Raw genomic sequence first — 23305 nt, 5'->3', positions numbered from 1 at the left:
AATATAAGAATATTCTTTCAAAGCCAGTAGCAGGAATATGGGAGAAAAACTAATCAGTCTCTGACAGCCATTACCCACTCACCAGGTTACTCAACTACTTTTGACTGGGATTCTGTAGCAGTCAAGCACTCAGGGTTCAAAATGAACCCCAGGCTTAGCCTAGAAAGGCTTTGAAATCACAGCTAAGCATGATGAAATAGGAAGGAGTAAAACAGGTTGAAACCTACTACATGACATAAAATTACTATTAAGAAACTATATCTCATTAAATATGTGAGGCTAAAGAGATAACTAATCAGCTCATTTCTATACATTTTGACTCTATTTTTAAATTTTTAAAATTGAAGTATAGTTGATTTACAATGTTGTGTTAATCTCTGCTATATGGTAAAGTGATTCTGTTATATATACATTCTTTAAATATTATTTTCCATTTTGATTTATCTTCAGATATTGAATATAGTTTTCTATGCTATACAGTAGTACCTTCTTTATCCATTCTATAATAAAAGCTTACATCTGCTAACCCCGTCGTCTTACTCCATCCCCTCCCTCCTCCTTGGCAACTGTCAGCCTGTTCTCTGTGTCTGTGTTTCTGTTTCATAGATAGGTTCATTTGTGTCCTATTTTATATTGCACATAAAAGTGATTATCATTTGGTATTTGTCTTTCTGACTGCACTTAGAATGATAATCTCTAGTTCATCCTTTAGACTCTTGGATTAGGAGAATTAAAGGTAGTTTCTGCATCTGTCCCATCTTTTTTTCATCAGGAGTAATGGAATCTCCAGGCCCTGGTCCCCTACCCACACCCATGTGACGCTCCATTCAGAGAGTTGGGCTTCTGAGAGAGTCAATTCCTAGGCAGGTTGTTAAGAAGTCTGGGGTCCTCAAGGATGAGAAAGGGGTCTGGAATTCTCAAGGAGAAGAAAGGGGTCTGGAATTCTCAGGGAGGAGGAAAGGAAAAACATCTTTTTTTCCCTCTACTTTCCTTAGTCTTAGTCACATAAAACATTTCTCTCTTTAAGCCTGGATCTGATGATTACACAACAAGCAACTCATTTTAAACTCTATACTAAGGATTATATAACAACAATGTATCCTACTTGAGGACAGTTTCTCCTTCCTGAAAACCTTCTGGCTAATCCTGTTATTTTAAAATGAAAATTATGGGAGTGGGTCTAGTAAGATCTTTACTGCCTTGAGACATTCTTTTAATTTACTGTAATAACTAATTGAAAAAGTATATAACTCCCTTGCTAACACTAGCAAGAGGGGCACTCTCCGTCCCCCTTCTGATATCTATGTCAGACGCTTTCTCTGTCCCTTTTTATACTTTAATAAAACTCTGCTATACAAGATGTCTTGAGTGATCAAGCCTGGTCTCTGGTCCCAAGGTTAAATCATCATCTTGGGCTGTGTTCCCTCCTTGTAGTTTGGCCTGAGGCCAAACAATGGTAGGGGTAATGGCTACCGTGGTTACCACCTTCAAATGGACTTATGCTAGCATGTCACAGCTCTGAGGACTGTTGTGGTCAGTGCCCCTGACTCTGAAGCAGGCCACTGTCCTGCTTCCTGCTACTGGCTTTGAAAGAACATTCTTATATTCCTTAAATTGGTAGAAGACTGTTATTCAGAAAATTTGTTCAAGTCAGATGCATAAAATATTAAGAACATAGTGCTAAAAAAAAAAAAAAACTAATGGGCTGAAGGGTGGGGGCTGGGTGGCAACAGAAAGTATGCATTTATTTGAACGTTGAAATGGTCCTTGACCACTGTCAACTCACGCCTTCACCAGAGAGTCCAGGACTCTCACAGGCAAGTCTGGCTCAGTCTCTGTGGAGACACTGCTCCTTTCCCCTGGGTCCTGGTGTGCACAAGGTTTTGTCGTGCCCTTCCAGAGTCTGTTTCCCCAGTCCTGTGGAAGTTCTGTAATCGAATCCCATTGGCTTTCAAAGTCAAATTCCCTAGGGGTTCTCAGTCCCTTTGCTGGATGCCCAGGTTGGGAAATCTGTTGTGGGCCCTAGAAGTTTTGCAGCAGTGAGGGCATACCGTGGTGAGACAGGCTGTTGGGTGGGGCCATGTTTGGTGAGAAAACAGCAGCCTCCAGGAGTGCTCATGCCAATGAGTACTTGCCAGAACTGCCACGGCCAGTGTATTTGTCCACATAGTGAGCCATCACTGCCCCTTCCTCTGTAGAAGACCTCGCAGTATTAGCAGATATGTCTGCCCCAATCTCTTGTCCAGTCACTGCTTTTTCCCTTGGGTCCTGGTCTTCACAAGATACTGTGTGTCCTCCAAGAGTGGAGTTTCTGTTTCACCTAGTTCTGTGGAATTCCTGCAATCAAACCTCACTGGTCTTCAAAATTAGATTTTCTGGGCACTCCTCATCTTGTTGCCTGGGAAGCCTGATGTGGGAGGCAGAACTTTCACTCTTCTGTGAAACTTTCACTCCTCAGAACTTCTGTGGTATAACTGTTTTCCAGTTTATAGTTGCCACCTAGAATGTGTGGAACTTTATCTTATTGTGATTGTGCCCCTCCTGCCTTCTCTTGTGGCTTCTTCTTTGGCTTTGGATGTATCTTTTTTTTTTTTTGAAGCTTCCAGCATTGTTGTTGTTGTTGTTGGTTGTTGGTTATTTAGCAGTTTGTTGTGATTTTGGTGTTTGTGTTAGAAGGAATCACTCACGTTCTTTGACATCTTGTCTCCTCTACTATATCACCAGTGTGCATATACTTTAAATCTTTTTTTTCCCCGCATTTTAAACACTATTAGTTTTACCTCCTTGTTGTGCTTGTGTGCTTATTTGCTCAGTCATGTCCAACTCTTTGTGACCTCATGGAGTGTAGCCCACAACACTCCTCTGTCCATGGAATTTTCTGGACAAGAATACTTAAGCGGATTGCCATTTCTTACTCCAGGGGATCTTCCCAACTCAGGGGTTGAACCCAGGTCTTCTGCATTGCAGGCAGATTTTTTATCTTCTGAGCCACCTGGGAAGCCTTTCCTCCTCATTCAGTTCAGTTCAGTCACTCAGTCATGTCCGACTCTTTGCGACCCCATGAATTGCAGCACGCCAGGCCTCCCTGTCCATCACCAACTCCCGGAGTTCACCCAAACTTATGTCCATCGAGTCGGTGATGCCATCCAGCCATCTCATCCTCTGTTATCCCCTTCTCCTCATGCCCTCAATCCCTCCCAGCATCAGAGTCTTTGCCAATGAGCCAACTCTTTGCATGAGGTGGCCAAAGTATTGGAGTTTCAGCTTTAGCATCAGTCCTTCCAAAGAACACCCAGGGCTGATCTCCTCCTTGTTATCTGACCTCAAATACATGTTTTAAAATAGAATATACCATTCTTTTTTTTAGATGTTACTGACATTTCTAGGACTTTTAATTTTTTGCCTGTTGCTTCTCCATATAACTATATTGAATTTTGAATTATTTTCTCATACATTTCTAGTAATGAATTATGGTTCAAAGGACATGACCATTTTTAAGATTTTTGATCTATTCTGCCAAATTGCATTTCAAAAAGGTTATGCTTAGGATTTGGGGGAGAATGGATACATGTATATATATGGCTGAGTCTCTTCTCTGTTCAACTCACAACATTCTAAATCAGCTATACCCCAATATGAAATAAAAAGTTTAAATAAATAAAATTACACACACAAAAAAGGTATCCTAATTTAGTGCCACTAGCTATATCATTGAAGACCTGTTACCATAGTCTTCCCAGAACTGGGTGCTATTATTTTATACATATAGCTAATTTCATAAGCAACAAATGTTACTTCATTGTTTCCATTTGTTTTTCTTTGATTAGTAGTTCAGTTAATTATTTTACCATATGTTTATGGTTCCTCTTTTGTAAATTATCTCTTTATTTGTCTGTTGGCATATTTTCTCCCCTCCTTTCTAATACCTCTTAACAGTCTTAATACTTTTTAAAATCAATTTAGATGAATCCTTTACAAGGATATTAACACTGTCATATTTGGAGAAAAATTTTTTTAGTCTGTTTGCTCTTCCATTTTGGCTATATTTTTCTTTGACTTATATATGTTTTGAAATTTAATGCCGATTTATAAATTCTTAAGCTCAAACACTTGCCTGACCAAGGAGGAAAAAAAAGGGGGGAAAGTTATCTGAGGTTGGTAAACATTTACTTATATTTGTTCTTATCTTCATACCTAGTCATCAAGATCAGTTGCTTTAAGTAGATTAAAGGTCAGATTCCCCTTGCTTCCTCATTGATAAAGAAGGATTGATTCAGAGGGAGATGAAGTAGGATCAACTCAAGCATAGAAAACTTAGTCCCAGTGAAGGGGTTTCTTCTTTTCCTGGTTTTGGAACAAAGATTTGTATAAGTTGTGGGTGGTGAAGCAAGAGGTTGAGGTATAATGAGGGAATGAACAATGGATATACCAGGAGACCCTCTGCCAAATTTCATTTCAGGCTTGAAGTTCTAATGCTCACCATTTTTTACCTTTAACAAAAAACTAAACTAACCTAATTATTTGTTAATAACCTAATTTTCTCCCTCTTGAAGGGAAACAACATGAGACTGTTGATTGTTGTTCCCAAGTCAGTCACACTAAGACCTGAGTGTTTTTTCGGGATGAGAAAATTCACGTGATTGACATGAAAGGAACTTGTGAACTGTTGATGTGTGCAGTGTTCTTTTCAGACATGCCTAAAAATTTTATCTATTGGTTGCTTCACACTGCTACTAAAAAACAAGGAGGAGCCAGCCCCTTAAAAATAATTGCAAATGACTTAGTGGACAGGCTTAAGTCATGATTGGAATTTAAATGTTTGTATTACTGCCAATCACTTCTCCCGGAAGAGTTTTATATAGGTCCAAACTCCTCCCCTTTACTCCCTATAACCTGTGGCACCCATGCTTTGAAGTAGAAATCTTCTGGCAAGCTCTATATGTGTTTCTCAAAGAGTTGAATTTGGAAGAAAAAAAAAAAGAGAGAAGTGAAGCCAGTGTGGTGAACATTGTAGAAACCATTAAAAAAAAAAAAAATCTCTTAAAATATGCACATAGTTGTTTAAACCACTGTGAAAACAGGAATGCCCTGAAGTCATTATTTCACTCCACAGAGGGCATTATTTTCAAGTTATTTCTTAATTTTTGCTTTTGTATCTAGATTTTAAAAACATCTTAAATTGCTACTTTATTTTTAATTGCTACTTTTTGATTGTCTTTAAATTTTAGGCATTTCTGATTGACATCGTATATGAGAGAATTTGTTATTCTCTACATACATGCCATGGCCGATTAGTTCAGTTGGCTATAGCGTGGTGCTAATAACGCCAAGGTTGCAGGTTTGATCCCCCTGCAGGTCAGGGGAACTTTCCTCCTTACCACACAAGGTGGTTACATGTTTAGGTTTCCCTGATAGCTCAGTTGGTAAAGAATCTGTCTGCAATGCAGGAGACCTTGGTTTGATCCCTGGGTTGGGAAGATCTGCTGAAGAAGGGATAGGCTACCGACTCCAGTATTCTTGGGCTTCCCTTGTGGCTCAACTGGTAAAAAATCTGCCTGCAATGCAGGAAGAATCTGCCTGCACTGTGGGAGACCTGGGTTTGATCCCTGGGTTGGGAAGATCCCCTGGAGAAGGGAAAGGCTACCCACTCCAGTATTCTGGTCTGGAGAATTCCATGGACTGTATAGCCCATGGGTTGCAAAGAGTTGGAGAGGACTGAACAACTTTCGCTCACTTTCAACACATACACACGTCTTCCTTACCCTCATCTTTCCAATATAATTTGGAGTTACATATTTTACATTTCCAAGACTATATAAATATGCAGAGCTGACTCCTTGGTATAATTACATTTACTAAAACATTTTTCTGTTCTCTCTGGAGTTTTTTCCTTTCCCTTTGACTTGCATAGATTTCTAGGTACTTCTCTCATCCACCCCTCAACTGTCTTACAAAAGTTTCATCTCCTGTCAGTAAGTTCAAACACATCAAGCATTTCATCAGCCTCATCTTCTTGGGACTTTTCACTCAGCTGATGGTGGCATTTATTATGGCTGTTCAGTGTCCTCACTTCTAGGTTTTGGCTTCTTCACTGGTTGTGAATGATGGCGGGGGGGGGGGAGTGGGGTGGTAAACTGGATAAGTGAGATGGCGCTTGTACTCAGAATGTTGGGGATTTTCTAGTATTCCATACAAATAAAGGATCTAAAGTGCCTTCTCTGGGATGAAGTATTTTCAGTAGGTGATATACTTAAGTGTTAGTGCCTGTTACTCTAATGTTGTCTTCTCTCTCCTTTTCTTTATAGATATCAACTTCCTTATACACAATTCTGTAAAATACTTAATTAGTAGAGTAATAGTTTCTCAAATTTTAGGTAAAGCAGCAATATTTTCTTCCCACATAGCAAAAAATAATGGCATCACTATCCAACCTTGGAAAAATATTGCTGGTGGCATTAAAATTGTTACAATACTTTAGAGAAATAATTTGCCAATATGCACGATAACAAAAATCATCCTTCCCTTGCATTTGCAATTTTAGTCTTGGATTTCATGTTAAGGAATTAATCTAAAACATGGCAAAATCTGTATGTTCCAATGGTATTATTGCATTGGTAAAAAACTGGAAATAATATTGTGTCCATTAATAGGGGAATGGTTAAGTAAACAGTGGGAATATATACTTTGCTTTTTATGTATATGTAAAAATATGAAAATACTTACTGTACTGTAACATTAAACAACAAAAAAACTGAGTAGTCTCTCCAGTACCCTGTGACTATGACTCTGTTAAACATACATGTTGAAAACGGAAACCATCTACTCCATACAGTTTACATGAATATGACCTCCATATTCCAACATTTGCTGGTATAACTTTACTCTTCCAGGAGCCTTTTTTGCTGGGTAAATGACTTTATTTTTACGATGTAATTTGTCAACAGACTCATCAAGTTGTCAATAGAAATTATCAACTAACAGTTATGTCCTAAGACTCTCCTGCTGTTTCTTACCAATCTTCAATAATTATATCGTGATCTGTACCCAGTCTTAAGCCCTGCTCCTTCAAAGATCTACCTTAAACAAAACTCCAGGATTTTAGTAAACTTTGATCTTGCCTTCGCCCCTCTGCGATACTGCCAAGGCTCTGTTGAAGTGACGTTCTCTGTTATGTCAGTGGGCAGTGAACTCAGCGCTGTATTGTCAATAAATTATGTTGCGATACTTGGGGAACCAGCACTTAACAATGTAGGGAAAGTGTGCAATATACGCTTAGAGAAAAGACAAAAGGAATATGTAAAAATAATAGTTACACTAGGGGGCTGTCAAATTTTCAAGTTTTTTTAAATGGTATTTTATAATGAGGACAAGGTTTATTTCAGTTAATAACTAAGAATTCATTCTGGTAGAGCTATCCTTTAATGTGTAAAGATCAAATAAGGGCAAAGCTGTGTAACTTGTTATTTTCTTTGTTGTATTTTGTAGAACAATCAATATCAATCCAGAGAGAAGACTACTAAAGTAGAGAAAGAAGCTATTCTTATTGTAATTAAGCTTGTAGAATCGAAACACTTGTGGATTCAGTGGTGATGAAAATGTTCCCCAAATGCTCTAAAATCACTTAATGTTGAGAAATAATCAGGAAGACATTGACAATGACCTTTAAGTGAGTTTTGGTATTTAATGGAACAGAGGCTTTAGCCAGTAGTTTGCTTAGCACTGAGTGACATAAATGTTGTAAATCTAACACAGCATAGATGCAGCACACAAAATTAAAAGCCAAGGTTTATTAGCAAATTTGGTAGTCAATGGACTTTGCAGTGTTAAATATATTTCCTATTATTTTACGAACATCAGGGAGAAAGCAGGCATGCAGATAGTTGGTACAGCTGGCAAAAGCAGCACTCTATTCCTTTTGTACATTTGGAAGTTATTTACACAGCTTCTGTTCAAGTAAGGATATGCTTATGACTGGAATAAAGACAGAAATACCAAGATTAATCAGGTAATTTTATTTAATATTTACCGTTCAGCAGCAACCAACATGAACATCTGGGCTAACAGAATCTCTTGAAATGTTCTGCTATATAGCTGCTTCAGAAATACACACACATGATCGACTGTTCATTGCCCCAATTTTTTTTTTAAAAAATGGATTCAAGAGCAAATAACACTGATTTACACTGTGCCCAAGCACTAGTCAAGAAATCTATTAAATTACAGAAGAAAAGGAAATCAGAGCTTTGTTATCTTAAGCATGTCACCTTATTTAAATGGAAGGAAGGCTTTACTTCTTTAAAGCAACAGAAATATGTATCTTCCTATATATATAGATATATATATACTTAAGGATGTGATTACAAACACAAAGTGTTATCATCAAAAGCAAAAGCTAGTTCAAGAAATTTTCAACTGAAATACTTGCAAGATACAAAGCTAAAATTCATGTTCCTTTTCTCTATTAAGAATACTTTCACTAAACATAAATATTTTAACATATATTAATTTTTCTGACATTCAAAACTGTAGTCAATATGGCAGAATTATTGTTAAAAGCACATATGTACAAATATTCTTTTTCCATACATAAAGTATTTGGCATAATTATAACAATCATACTGCATCCACAACAGTTTGCTTTTATTTTTAATTTTTTTTACATGTAATGGTATCTCTTATTAAAATTAACCAGTTATGTACAAAAATACTTGAACATTTATTATAGAAAACCTCTATAACCAGTCTCAACAGCATATACCTGCTGAATGGTTTCAAAGGGAATATAAAAAAGTGGTCACTGCCTTCTGGGTAAGCTATCAACAAAAACAAACACAGTTAAACTAAAATGAGCTTCCCAACAAAAGAGGGAAAATATTCAACAGTATGATTTAAAATACAGTTCATATCTATTGTCAGTTGAGTGTTATAAACAGTCAGTAAAGAAAACAAGATACAAAATACATTACTACATACAAGGTGCTTTTCTCTCTTCACACTCCTATGACTGTGGTATTAGCGTCCCTATCTAGATCTAAGATGCTATGTTGTAATGTTCAAGCTTAGAGCAGTCTACAGCCCATCCTCCTTTAACAAAAGGACAACAGGATTCGTTCAGAAGACAAGCCCCACTGGTAACAATGGAGTTGTGAGGAATTTCTTATTTTGTGCAGGACTGAAAGTTAATGCCCTTGCCTTTTGAAAGTCCTTTTGCCATTTAATCATGCTAATATATTTTCTCTACTTTTTTTCTTCATTTACTCTATTGATTTAATACTGTCCTGTATTGATTCCTGAATTCTTGTTAACGGGACACATTAATTTGTGCCTACTTAATACATGAACATCTCTTCTTCAATGACAAATTGAGTAGTGGAAATTATCTAAAGAAGCACAAGATTCAAGTAAACACTTCTCCTGGGGTCTTTTGCTTCATCAACCTGATTGGAACTCTGGAAGTAAATTGCACCTTGAAAAGAAATACAGTAGATAACCATGGTGTCAGGGTACTAAACGGTTTACCAACCAACTGGTAGAGTAGCTTCTGAAGAATGTAGACAGCAGTCAAGGTCAAAAGCAACCTTAAAGAAGCAGGTTTCAAGAACAAAACCGCTTCCAGTCCCAATCCTTGCGACTCCTTTAGTGTCTATCTCACTAGCCTGCTTTAACTTTTAATTAGGATCATGTGCACTCATTTGTCTGTTGCTAGAAAGAGTCAGAAATCTCACCTTATTTACAGAAATCTTCTAAAGTAAGGACCACTGCCTTAGGATGTGCACTGACTTAATAAGCTTCCATGAAGTATCAAGTATTCAGTAAAAAGTATACAACATTATCACGCTTTGTATTGTTCGACAATATTTTACTGGTTGAGATTAAACTATGTAAAAAAAAGTGAACATAAAAAGATACAAAAGAAGGCTTTATCACTATCACTTTCAAACGAGAAACGGTGTAATGAAATTCAGCCATACTTGGGCCACCTGGCGTTGGGGGTCAGTAACTTTTAATATTGTGCAATATTCTATTAAGCGAGTTTAAATTCCATTCATCTAAAGACAAATCTGAGTTAAGTTATTAAAGTGCCTACACTAAAGATGTCTTTTCACCATACCTCTTAATGTCTTGTAAACGGCAAAGAATGCGTCGCAGGGAAATAGAAAAGGGACTTATAACTGGGAGACTTTCCGGGGTAGGGGCCTGGGCCGCGGGCCGGGGTCCGTCCTCCTGGTCCCGTTCTCCAGGTGGCCCGACCGCGCCGCCAGGGGCTTGGGGGGCAAGGCGGGCGGCTCGGCGGTGACGGGGATGGAGAGGCTGTGAGGTAGCGGCACGGGGCGCCGCAGAGTCCGCTCGTACACGCTGTACGGCGGCGGCGTCTTGCTCTCCTTACGCGCCGGCTCCTCCGACCCGCCGCCGCCGTAGCCCGGCCCCGACCCCAGCGGCGCCGCAGACGGTTCATTCACCTGATTTTCAAAGCCTGAGGTCTCTGACGTGCTACACCGGCTGAGGGACGAAATCCCACTGCTGTAGCTGCCCGACAGCACGGGGGAGTTGGAGATGAGTCCTGGGGAGTGGTACTCCACGGGAGAGGGGGTGAAGGACTGCACGGGGCCCTGTGCGGAGGGGAAGCGGCAGATTGTTCAGCGACAGGGTGATGAGCTCTGCTGTGTCCCCCCATCAAAACCCAGAGTCTGAAGCCTTTCTCTCCCACACCCTTGGGGAAGGCATGCCAGGCCTGGAGACTTCTGAGCTCCTGCCAGACTCAAAAGCTGAAGCCGCGGGTTGGCAGCCCTCAGGCTATGTAGTCTGAGAGACCAGACGTTTCATCTGCAGTGTTTTTTAAAAGCCTCAGTTGTTAATTTTGTAAAATAGGACGGTTTCCCACCAAATGTGCATTTCTTTAAGCACTGGAAGTTCTAGCAACACGGCTCACTTTCTCTTTCGGTAGAGAATCTCTTGCTGAGCAGGAGCTGGCCCTTTAGACGGGGCCTGAATCCCTCCGTTAGCCACCGTCACCACCACATCACACAGAAGCCTCATCTGTTAACTGTCTATTCCCACTGGCAGCAAAATCTGTAGTTCCTTTTGGGCTTCCTTGGTGGCTCAGAGGGTAAAGAATCTGCCTGCAATGCAGGAGACCTGGGTTCCATCTCCCGGTGGGCAAGATCCCCTGGAGAAGGAAGTGGCAACCCACTCCAGTACTCTTGTCTGGGAAATCCCATGGACAGAGGAGCCTGGCGGGCTACAGTCCATGGAATCACAAAAGAGTCAGACACCACTGAGTAACACATACACACACATTCTCTCTCCCCGCCCCTTTCTCGCTCTCCCCACCCCTTTCTTCCTCTCTCCTACCAGCACTCTGAAAAGAGGATTCTGCTGGGAAATCCTGCATCCTATGTACTCCTTGAGTCCATTCAGAGCCTATTAGCTCATTAAAGTCTGACAATAACGGAACCTCAATGACTTTGTTCAGCCCAGGGTTTGCTAAACTTATTTCACCACAGACCTTTTTTTTTTCCTCCTTATTTATCACATAATGGCCTATAAAACCAAGAAATGTTATCCTAGACTAACTTTACCTTGGTCTCTCTTTTTAAACATGAGAATGCTGGTAGACACAAATCCTTTCATTTATCAGGAGCCTAAGATCAAGAATGGCCAATTAAAAGATCCAAATTCACTGGTGTTTTTTGTTAAAAGTTAGACCCCCAAGTGCAAAATAGGGCAGGTAAGCTGAGTCTTCTCCACGGAGTTAATTCCCTCATTTAATTGCTGAAAAAAACTCTAAGAGTTTTCTGCATTCTAAGCACAGCAAGAGAAGGGGACGATGGAGGATGAGATGGTTGGATGGCATCACCCACTCGATGGACATGAGTTTGAGCAAGCTTTGGGAGTTGTAGATGGACAAGGAAGCCTGGCGTGCTGCAGTCCATGGGGTTGCAAAGAGTCAGACACAACTGAGTGAGTGAACTGAACTGAAGCACAGCAAAGCCAGTAACTTGGTAGCACTACGCCCTCTAATGTCACCCGGAGTGACAACACAACGTTTCCTCTTTTCAAAGCCTGATTTGTAGATACTGCTACAAGGCTACCTATAGCCAGCAAGAACACAGACAGGTCTGTGGAAAGGAGAGTACACACCACTTTGCTAACTTTGGTGGCTACTTGAATGTTTTCAACTCTTTGATTCTATTATTAAAAAAGAATAATTCCTAATTTTATCTGATTACTAATTTGTAAATCAAGTTTAAAAACACATATGTGAATCCCATAGCAACATGTGGGGTTCTTTGCTAGTAAGGGGAAATGTAACGATGCGGAAACACCATGTTGCTTTGTTTCCATCACATTAAGATAACAGTCTGTGGCTCCCAGGGTGAATGCAGTCCCATGCACTTTACGATTAACAGCGGCATGGCAGTATGACAACCAAACCAGCAGATAATTTGCACACACTAGCAAATTGTGACATCAGAAATGTCGGCAATGCAAATCATGCTTTAAAAATTTTTTTTTGCAATTTTCTCCACTGCAGGGGGGCACGGGGGAGAGGAAGTTTCCTTCCAGATTCTCAATTTCTACCAGCAACAATCCTGAGTACCACAGATGCACAAGATCACAATCTGCCCCCATGTGTTTGCAGAAGCTGATTTCTCTTTTTCTTTTACATTAGTTAGAAATGTCTCATCAACAAAGAGGAAACAGAGCATGGAAATCCTGTCATTCAGGTACAAATCATTCTTTCTGCGGTCACAGTCATTTCATCTTTAAGCCTCTGGTGTAGCAGCTCTGAACACCTACCTCTGAATGCACCAACAATCCTTGCAGCCGGTCTGATTCGATTTGGATAGAGACTAAATATTATTCTTTACCTTCATGAGGAATTTTGTATGTTTAGAGATGTTAATTAGCCTGTGTCTTCATATTAAATGTCTGACCTTTAAAGCTTCCCAGTTTGTTTCCCAGAGATTTAAAAATTCATTTTACTGTCTTATTTTTCATGATCAAGTATGTATCTCTAATGTAAAAAGCCTTGGTATAATATGTTAAAAGAGAAAAAGTTGGGTTTGGCATTTTCAAAATAAGTGAGTGATGAAAAAGGCACTTGAGAATATTTAGTAGATCTTGATTATTTTTCAGCTTAAGTGTTTGTTTTTGATGTGCCTTAAACTAAAAGATAAGGCTGAAAATGTCCTAGAAGATACCTAGGGACCATTTCTTTCTAATTCAGTGCATATACTCACTCTAGTTTGTACATTCTCATTGCCACCATTTGGAGAAAAAGGCTACTAATCTGAAGCGAAACGGCAGACTCCCCAAAGGGAAAGTCTAATGTTGTTTTCTTGCCTATCTTCCTCTCCCCCTTCTATGTTCTCTGCCTGTTCTTTGTAGATGAAAGCACCTCATTGATGTAACAGGGGAAAGAGTAGCAAAGGGCCAATTTCTAACTCCCATCTAAACAAGAGCCTGTACCTTCAGTGGAGATCGCCCTGCAGGCGAAGGGGATACTGACGCTGTATGTCTTGCTGGTGAAGCTGTGAAGAGAGAGAGAGATCATTTCAGTTCAGAAAACCAGATAGCTGACTACCTGAAAAAGCCCTCTGTGTGTACAAACCCATACAGATGATCCAGTGCACAAGGATCTAGGCAAGAGGGGAGGTGTGGGTGGAGAGACTAAATGGTGCCCACCCAAAATGGATTCCCCACAAAGGATGGCGGCTCCAAGACACGGGAGTGAAAAGTCACCAGAGCACACATGATGCTTTAACCAAGCGACTGGTCCAGTGTCCCTTCCACTGCCTCAAAGCCCAGACGCTTCTCTGCCCCTTGGTCTATTTCTAAAGGTGCTTCTACGCGTGAGGTGCCAGGGAGCAGACTGGGCTGAGCAAGAATGGGAAGACCCAGGTCACCCAGGCAGCTTAGAATAGGTCCCCGGGAATGTACTGACATTAGTCTCCCCTTTCCCCACCCCCACCCCTTGCAATATTCCTGAAATTGACAGAAAACCCTTGGCCACATCCATATAAAAGGTAAGAAGTTTTCCATTTTTCTCCCTAATGTCTGTACTTGGGTCTTCCTTTATCGCTAGGAGGTGATATCCTATGGATGTCATCATTAAGGTAAGAAGAACCCCCTCTTTGTTTCTCCCACCAGATTTTCAAGCCCTACACCTGGGACAAGGCCAGTGTGATGACACTGCTCTGTGTGTGCACTTGTGGACCAAATCCAGCGTAACCACACATACTACAGCCAGCCGTGACACTGTCAACCGTGAGTGTAAGCCAGATTGCCCAGGTCTGCCTACAGAGTTTTCAGTGGCCTCAGGGGTTGCTGCTCTGTGATGAGCTGCCATTCTCCCAGCTGTCACAGTGGGGTTTGCAGCTCATAAGAAAACTACTGAAAGGCCGAAGGGAAGAGAGACAGTTACAGGTCCCGCCAACAGTGAGCACACAGGATGCCATGAGGGCAGACCATGACAGCAATCAGTGCAGGAGGGGAGGCAGCACTGTCAGGGTAACCAGGGAGAGCCACAGACACCTGCGTGCTCTGGGCCTAAGGAACTAGCGAGAGTGGCCGGCCCGCCCTTGGGGGTGTGCGGATCCATCGTGCGGGCTAGGGTACGCTGTCAGCACATGCCACAGCCACTGTTAGTTCTCCTAGCCCATCAGTTGTGGGGGTTGAGTATGGAATAAGAGCATGGACGTCCGGAGAAGCACAGCTTGATTGGGAAATGGTATTTTTATTGTCTGGGTCCCTCTTCCTCTCAACTTGGGCATTCCCTGACACCATCACTGTGGACTACCCAGCAGCCCCTGGACCCACTGCATGTTCAGAGTGATGTTTCTCCGGAAAAGACCTAAAATAGTTCTATCCCTGTCCTTGCCTACAAAGTAGAATTAGCCTAGGAACCTAAATACCATGAATATTATTGTCCCTTAGAAAACACTTTTCAAGTTTCCAACTTTATGGACACAACCAGGTTTAAACTGGAGGTTGCTTCAATGTACAAACATCATGACTAAAGCACCAAGTACTGGTTAGTTTTAAACTTCCCTGGTCACACTGACCTAGCAATGCATATTATCAAGTAAGGCTACAGTTATTCCTTGTTCTGTTTGAAGATTTCACATGTCTTTCCAAATCTACTGGCAACTTCTAGCTTTGGAAAGTACAAACCGGGTAGCACACAGTTCATTTTAAAAAGAGAGTCATTTTTCTTTATTTGTTAAAAAATAAAAGAAGCTAGAAAGATGTTAAAATGCCGCAAACGAAACATGGATGATCCATCCAGAAAAATCCATGAAAAACACAGTGTCATATTTTCTCATGCCTTTAGGCTAGTTGTATTTGTAAAGCTTCAAAACAACTCTAAATATAGGTGAAGTGTTGAAAAAGCTCTCCCCATCAACAGGATAGTAAAGTGCCACAGCCTCTCAAAAACTGCCCTCATATGTAGGTCATCCAGCAACGGCTTGTTCAAGAGGAAAGGGGGCCCATTACTGTTATAAACTCAGAAAGGACATTTCTTAAGAATAATTTTCAGTGGTTCTCAAAATTTAGAAAGGTTTGGTAAAACATAGATTCTAAAGCTTTGGCCCAGATATAGTAGAATTCTGAGTCAGTAGGTCTGCTGCTTAAAGCACCTCCCTAGGAGAAGCAGTGCCTTGAATGAACCCTTTGAGAAAGATGACACTGGAATACAGTCTTGTCTGAGCAGCAGGTGCAAGGTACTGGTTAGTTGTTCTCCACAAGCCTATCCAAATTACAGTCAGTCAGTCCTGTTCAGGGACAGCCTGAAACTGGGGCTGCAGAAAGTGGCTGGAGTTAGCAGAGGTTGATAAGAATGAGGGGATTCAAGTGAAGGATAGAGAAAATGCTAGTGGTTCAGCAAGGTTAGGGTGCCCCCCACAATTCTGAGGATGATACCTAGGAGAAGAACGTTCTATAGTTTAGGAATGGTGCACTCGTGGACTTAGTGTAACAAGAGTTGAGGAAAAAGAGGGAACACAGCAGATGAATTCTGTAGCTACTACTAAGGTTTTTACCTTGGACACACCAAACGCCTACCTTTCTGAGGAGTTCTGGTCGGAGTAGTCAATGAAAGTTATTTTTATAAAAATGATTGTTAAATGCTTCAAATACCCACCAGTCTGTGTGGGTCGCGGAGGGACGGGGGGAGAGATAAGCTTCCCACCATCTGCCATGTTCTTGGCTTCCTTCCCACTGTCCAGGCTCCAGCTGCTAGGGGTGGGGTTCACAGCTGGAAGGGAATAACACAGCTAAAATCACATGGTCTACGTCACCCTGCGAGCACTCAATCTTAGAAGTCAGAATTATCCAGAAGGAAAACATCAGCTGGATTACAAATAATAATAAGGAAACTTCCTAAATGCGAACCCTTTATTTAATTGCCCATCTCACAATTATAGTTGACATTTCATTGGGTGATAGCATGTCTCTTTTTCCCTCAAGCAGTCAGAAATACACATCTTGACAAAAGAGTGTAGAAACTTGAGATTTACAAATGTGTTTAGATGCTGGATAACAGATGGAAGATGTAGTCACTCGACTATTTTAAAACTTGGTTTTTAGTGGAATTTTCTGGACAAATAGCACCCTAAAAGGGGGAAGGCAGTGGATGCTAATATCTCCACTGCCTGGCAGAATTACTGGCAAGGAACAGCCACACCACACCATCCTGTTGGCCCTTGTTCCTCAAGTCAAAGGGCTATAGTGGAGAACGTCCTAAAAAAATAATTTGGAATGCTGACATTATCATTCCTTTTTTGTAATCCACCTGCTCCACACTTCAGTAAGATGCTGAAATATGGAACAACCTCCCTTGGAACAAGGGCAAGACATACAAGGTTATAAATAGCTGCTCTGAGAGGAGGTTTACAAAATCAAGCCTTTAGAATTCCAGTCTCTTGCTCACTGAGCAGACACTGTCACCTGGTGGACATAGCAAGAATTTCAACATTTTATGATTATATTACCACTATAATTGCATGGAACCATCACTTGTAAAAAACATTTCCTCTGGTCCTTTAAAAGGTGCTTTGTGGATTTTCTGTGGTAGAAGAGGTGATAAAACGACCACATTTCTAAGTTATCCAGACAAAGATCAATATTTGACTTGTAGCTGTAAAGCAAAATGTGTGTTTTAAAATAATTTAAGCTACAGTCTTGTTGATTCCTATCTCCTGAGGAAAGTTTTAATGTATCGGTGTACTCAAATGACAATGCAGTCGAGATCTTAATGGGGACAATTAAAATGCACTGTACAGGGATATGTCATTAGTGACTTAATTTGCTGGCTTGGGGACTGCTCCGATTTTTGAGGCTGACTGGAAGGTCAACGAGTGCCTTGCTGTTAGTCCCCATTCCCCTAGCTGAGGAAGTCACATTTAATCCACTCTTCTTCCTCTGCTGTGTTGCACAGACCCATGCTAATTGGCTATTAACTGCTATGCATATGTTGCTTTCTCATTTTTCATCTGACCTTGAGGCAGGGCACACTCCATTATGCACTGGATTGCAAATTTTCAATAGCATCTGAGTCACCCGCAAGCAACAGATGAGCTGACTGAATGAGCTTGGTGAGGCAGACACAAAGCGGGACCAAGGATCCATCTGGGAAGCTGCTCACTTTCCTTGTGTTGACCAGGTAGCCTAACTGGCCACTTCGTTTCAGGGAGCGCAGGGATTGCCTCGGTGACTCACTGAATGACCCCAAAAGTCACTAAACAGGAGTCCTGACCTTGCTCAGATTCTGCTGTTAAACCCTACGAGAAAACAGCTGGTGAAGAATATATCAGAAATAGCTGTCTTCCATCTGTCCCCTAAAGAGAAGATCAGTCCTGATCGTTAAAGGTCTGTACATCTGCCTTCCACAGGGACACACGGGCGACTGGAGGAAATGAAGCCAGAACACACTGTTACACATTCCATGACTGCCAGAGACGCTGGCTTCATACCCACCTTTCTCAGGTACAGAAAGATTGGGGTCACTGCGTGGCAAGGCTCCATCTCCAATGTGATTAAACAGCAGCCTCTGGAAAGGCACAAGAATCTATTTTTACGGTGCAAGATACTGACAGGTGAGATCTTCTAGAAAACGAGATGATTATTGTATTACTGAATGGTGTACGCTGGTGCTTAGTCGTGTCTGACTCTCTGCGACCCTCTGGACCCACCAGGCTCTTCTGTTCATGGAATTTTCCAGGCAAGAATGCTGGAGTGTGTTACAATCGCCTACTCCAGGAGGTCTTCCCAACCCAGGGATCTAACCCACAGCTCTTGTGTCTCCTGCATTGGCAGGTGGGTTCTTTACTACTAGTGACACCTGGGAAGCCCTTACTGAACCTTTTGTTTTTAAAAAAATGTTTCAAATGGCAAAATAAGCCATATCAAACATGACTGGCTTAACATTGTTGATGACTGGCTTATCATTATTGAATTATTGTTCAATAATGACTCAATTATATTTAAGGGAAAAAAAGGAGAAGACCCTTAGGTTTCAAACAGTGTTTCTAAACAGTGTTTTAAAAGTCTGTACAGGATTTCAAATATTGGGTTGGCCAAAAAGTTCGTTTGGATTTTTCCATACCATCCTCAAATGAACTTTTTGGCCAACCCAATATAACTGGCAAATAAAGTTTTGTAATAAAATATGGAAAAAATAAACAGTAAGTAACAGTTAAGCTACAGTGCTCTTTATATTACTAGTCTAATATTTGTATTTATAAAGTGTAAGTAAGAAAGAAGAAATATTAGCTCAAAAAATCTCTAGTCAATGAACTTTACATTTTAAATCCTAGATTAGGTTAAAACATATGAAATGGTTAGTATGTTGCAATTTTTAACCCACAAAAATGCCAGTTTTACATAGTGTCTTTTGTTTAATATATTAGGTAAAACTAAGTCCTTAAAGTAGATACACCAGAGGAATGTGATTATGGAAATTTTGGTAACACACACTGCTTCAAATTTTACCAAAAGCAGAAACTTGAGAGGCTAATCAGGAAGTCTTTCAGAGTCCCCCACGCTGGTGACCTGCTCTCCAGGAGCAGAGGGAACAAACTGAAAGTCATGACAAGGGGAAATTAAACCAGTCAGGTGGTTCAGGAAAATGTACTCAGGTACAGTTTCTGCAACACGTCAGTGCTGTGCAGACGGGGTATCCTGGAACTTTTGGGAAGATCACACAATCAGCAAAGAGAATCCAATCCAGACAAATCCCCCTCATTCTCATCCATTTCCAGATGTAACTACAGCCTTCTGCCAGGATGGTGTGGAAAAACCTAAAATGAGCTGGAGGATAAATAACGATTATTCTCTGCTCCTGAGTTATCCACAAGTAACCGATAAAACTCAGGGCTCCATAGGAATCTTTACCTTTGAAACCCTGCCTCAAAGTGCTTAAAGGGCTGAGAGGGTCAAAACGTTGGCTCTGTAGTCACTGAGGCTGAGAGAGATCACTGCAGAGCAGGTCTGAGCTGGGTGGAGAGGGCAGCGGGGAGGCCCCAGGGTTTAGCCACTCCCTCCTCAGTGCATTTAAGAACAGCAGAGGCAAAAAGACACCCTCTTGACTCCTGGATACCTCGGTAAGCAATCCGTGGCAGCCATGCTTCTCAAGGATCTTTGGCTAATGTAAGAAGTTCCTCCAAATTTCTGCTACAGACACATGCAGACACCCCCACCCCTAACTCATTCACCCATGACCTCTCTTAATGTTCAAGTGGCAGCAACAAAATAGATCAAAGTGGGTAAAATCATTTCCCAATTCCCTCTCAGCTTTACTGCTCAGGCAAGCACAAGGAATCCACGTCAGATTTGACAGTTCACACAGGAATTCCTAACAACAGGCCTGGGGCCGAGGTATGGACTTCACCCAGCTGGACTTGTCAACACGGCCCATCTGGCGGTCTCTGGCAGCTACCATGACTTTCTGCAGCCCTGTAGGTAACATCCAGACTTTTCCTTGTTTCCAAGAATTTCCATCCCACAAACACTACCTGAGAAGGTTCCACAGGTGTTGGATAGATGGCACTGCATGGTCGCTCCCTTGGGGACAGGCAAGAGTTTTCTCTGGAATGTTTGTGTTTGTCAGACAACAAAGGAGAAGCTGGGAAGAGATGGAAAGAGAGGCTCGTCAGGGTGGTGGTGAGCTGGGACATTTGGAGGAGAAAGCCGAAGCCTGCGGGAGGCTGGAAGGTCCTCTGGGCACCCTCAGTCACTCCACACCTTGGCACTAACCTCTGGCACTCGAGGGAGCAGAACTTGTCACATTAGGTGAGGCGGAGTGAGTAGAACTCAAACTTGAGGTAGATGGACTTGGCTAGAAAACAGGGGAGCTGTTATCAGACATGGCTTAGAGGCTGCAGACTACACTGACACATTTGAAACAAAATCACTTTTTTTTTTCAAAGTAGCAAAAAAAAAAGCCCATTAAGAATTAATGGAAAAATCTCACTAACTCAGACCAATAAGGACGCCTGTCTGAATTAATAAAAAAAAAAAACTCAGATTTTTGACACCTGCCAAAGGAATGCCTTTGTGTTCAATTCAGCTCCATACAGCCTATGACTAAAGACCAGTCAGCAGCAGCTCCCTGACTAAAGCGCGAGCAGAAAGGCTCCCAGCCTCGGGCAGGTAAATAGGTGAGTGCTTCTAAAAGTCAGAGAACATGCCTGTGCCTCTTCTCCAATGTCGTATGTTCAATGAGTGAATTTGGCAATATGTATTATACCCCCTTTCCAAAGACAGAGGTGAGGAGAATTTCAGCTGAGTCTTACCGAGTGATTAGCAATGTCCTATTTGCTGTATATAAACACAAATTTTTGTTGCAAGAGTTACACTGACACTTAAATCCCTAAAAACCTCTATTTTTCTTTAGTAAATAGTTTTTTTATTATGGGAAATTTCCAACATATACCTAAGCAGAGAAATCTTAGAATGGGCCCCTAAACCATATCTTCTTAAAGAAAAGAACAAAACACTTAGGAATGCTAAGAGGCAGCTGGTCGGTGGTGACAAGCTCCAGGACACCCGACTGAAGACCTGACTCAGAGGCAGAGCTCAAAGTTCCCCTCGTAGGGCCTGGCCGGGCATGCCCACCGCTGGCTCAGGTCTTCCTAGAGTGGCCGGGGCAGCTTTGAGAGAATCAGCTTTGCAGACTCCAGACACCAATAAGGCAATACAGGTGTGTAAAGGTTTGTCCTTAGGTCAAATTCTCGCTCGTAGGTCTGTTCCTAAGCACAGCAGAGTGAACGGAAACACTCATGATTGAGACAGAAGGGGAATAAACAGGACCAGACAAAAAGAAAACAGCTGATCAAGTACCTGCATGTTAAAGACTTCATCAGAGCTTTCTGATTGCCCTGTAATATTGCTTACTTCAGCAGACGCTTGTGAGGACAGTGAGGAGGAAGAGTATCGGTTGACAGCTGGGTAACTTAATGGGCTGTTTTCAGGGAGAAAAAGAAATGGTCGTTAACTCAGTCTCTACACTGCACTTTATCACATGCTGGCATGGTATAAAAACCAAAGGGAAAAAAATATATACATCCCATTTTGTCGCCTCCCATTTGCCTCAATGTGATCAAACGTCTGAGTTTATTTCTCATGCTGTTGCTGTTTTACCAGTGGCAGATGTCTGCAGCTGCCTCTAGGGTTACTTATTTCATTAAGAAACTGCGTATTTGACAAATTGTGCCATAAAGAACGAGAGAATCGTTCCGGATCATCTTGTGGGAACGCCAAATTGTCAGATAATTCAGAATATGACTTACCTGCGTCGAGGAATTACCCTGGTACCATCTGGGCTCATGGAAGCAGGTGCTGAGTTTCTACACACACGAGGGCTTCCATTAGGAAAATGGACTGGACTGGCTTGTATACAAGCGGAGAATTCCTAAAGAGGTAGTAAAGAAAATATTTCAGAATTGTAACGCTAAGGGCAGAATCACTCAAGAGGTGCTGTGCTATACTTGTGCATTCTGATGGTCTTAAAACCTTTATATAGGCACTTAGGAATGTAAGTCATTAAGCCTTCCCTCATTTACTTTTTTGTTTTCATGAAAGTTAAGTGTGGCAAACCGAATTTAATGCAATTTTAACATTTGAGGGCTCTCTGGTAACATTTTGGTGCAGTTTGGCAGACAAACCAAAAGATGTCACTATTGTATACGTCATGGTCCCTCTAACAAAAAGCAAATGGTAGAGGTCAGACTGCCCCCTGGTGGACCCTTTGTGTACATACCTGGATCCCCAAGCTGGACTTCATCACAAAGAACTGGTCGACCAGCTTCTTGTGAAGGGGTCTCATATCCTGAGGCACAAACTTCTCGTGCACGGCCAAGCCAAATTCCAAAATCTGTGCCTTGAGAGTAATAGAAGGAAAAAATCCACATCAGTGAGTACAGCCTTAATGCCTGCTGGGGATTCAAGCAAGGTGCCCTGCATTTTGCATGCGTTACTGTTAACCTCCCCGTCTGACAAGACAGGACCAATCCTTAGTTTACTGCAGAGGACACAGAGGATCAGAAAATTCTGCATGCGCAGATGTAGCAAATGGACTTGTGGACACAGCTGGGGCAGGAAAGGATGGGATGAGTTGAGAGAGTAGCATTGACATACATTATAATGCCCTGTGTAAACAGCTAGCTAGTGGGAAATTCTCTATAACACAGGGAGCTCAGCTCAGTGCTCTGTAATGACCTAGAGGGCTGGGGAGGAGAATCAAGAGGGACGGGACATATATGCATATACGACAGACTCACGCTGCTGTACAGCAGAAACCAACACAACATTGTAAAGCAATTATACATAATTTTAAAAAAGAAATTCTGCATGTACTAAAGGACAAATGGGAATCTGAACTCGCCTGATTCCAAAGACTTAACTGTCCTACTACCCCAAGTTTCTTTCCCATGTATTTTAAATCTATAACAACAACCATATTAAACAGTTAAGTGTCCCTTTGGCCCCTTCCTGCACTTCTCAGGAGAGGGCAAAGGATGGGGGCTCCTTGTTAGGAGGGTCAGATGGTTCTACCCCTGGTGATAAAGAAATCGCCAGTGCAGGAGATGTAAGAGACACAGGTTCAATCCCTGGGCCGGGACGATCCCCTGGAGGAGGGCATGGCGATCCATTCCAGTATTCTTGCTGGAGAATCCCATGGAGAGAGGAGCCAGTCAGACACGACTGAAGTGACTTAGCACGCACCACGTGGCACTCCCCAAGGGACCTCTTTTCTGGATGGCACTCTCTCGGCCATGTCCCCCTTCTCTCTCCCATCGGT

General features: G+C 41.7%; 1 protein-coding gene across 3 annotated transcripts in view; it reads right to left on the bottom strand.

Moving 5' to 3' along the window:
• Positions 1-7991: 7991 nt before the first annotated feature.
• Positions 7992-23305, bottom strand: part of DOCK4 (dedicator of cytokinesis 4) — a 468492-nt gene continuing 453178 nt past the window's right edge. For 2 of the 3 annotated variants that reach the window (XM_040260165.1, XM_040260166.1), the window contains 9 exons: positions 22265-22384; positions 21795-21916; positions 21346-21466; positions 20260-20341; positions 20019-20128; positions 17983-18055; positions 16148-16261; positions 13474-13535; positions 7992-10610 (listed from right to left, as the gene is read on the bottom strand). In XM_040260165.1, coding sequence (XP_040116099.1) covers positions 10167-10610; positions 13474-13535; positions 16148-16261; positions 17983-18055; positions 20019-20128; positions 20260-20341; positions 21346-21466; positions 21795-21916; positions 22265-22384 — 1248 coding nt within the window. In that variant the 3' untranslated portion in view covers positions 7992-10166. The remainder of the gene's footprint in view (positions 10611-13473; positions 13536-16147; positions 16262-17982; positions 18056-20018; positions 20129-20259; positions 20342-21345; positions 21467-21794; positions 21917-22264; positions 22385-23305) is intronic. The other variant, XM_040260167.1, reaches the window with a different exon arrangement.

The sequence above is a fragment of the Oryx dammah genome, unplaced genomic scaffold (assembly GCF_014754425.2).
Source record: "Oryx dammah isolate SB20612 unplaced genomic scaffold, SCBI_Odam_1.1 HiC_scaffold_18, whole genome shotgun sequence".
NCBI classification, from domain to species: Eukaryota; Metazoa; Chordata; class Mammalia; order Artiodactyla; family Bovidae; genus Oryx; species Oryx dammah.
Note: the sequence above shows the minus strand (reverse complement) of the source record. Positions and strands in the feature narration are given on the sequence as shown.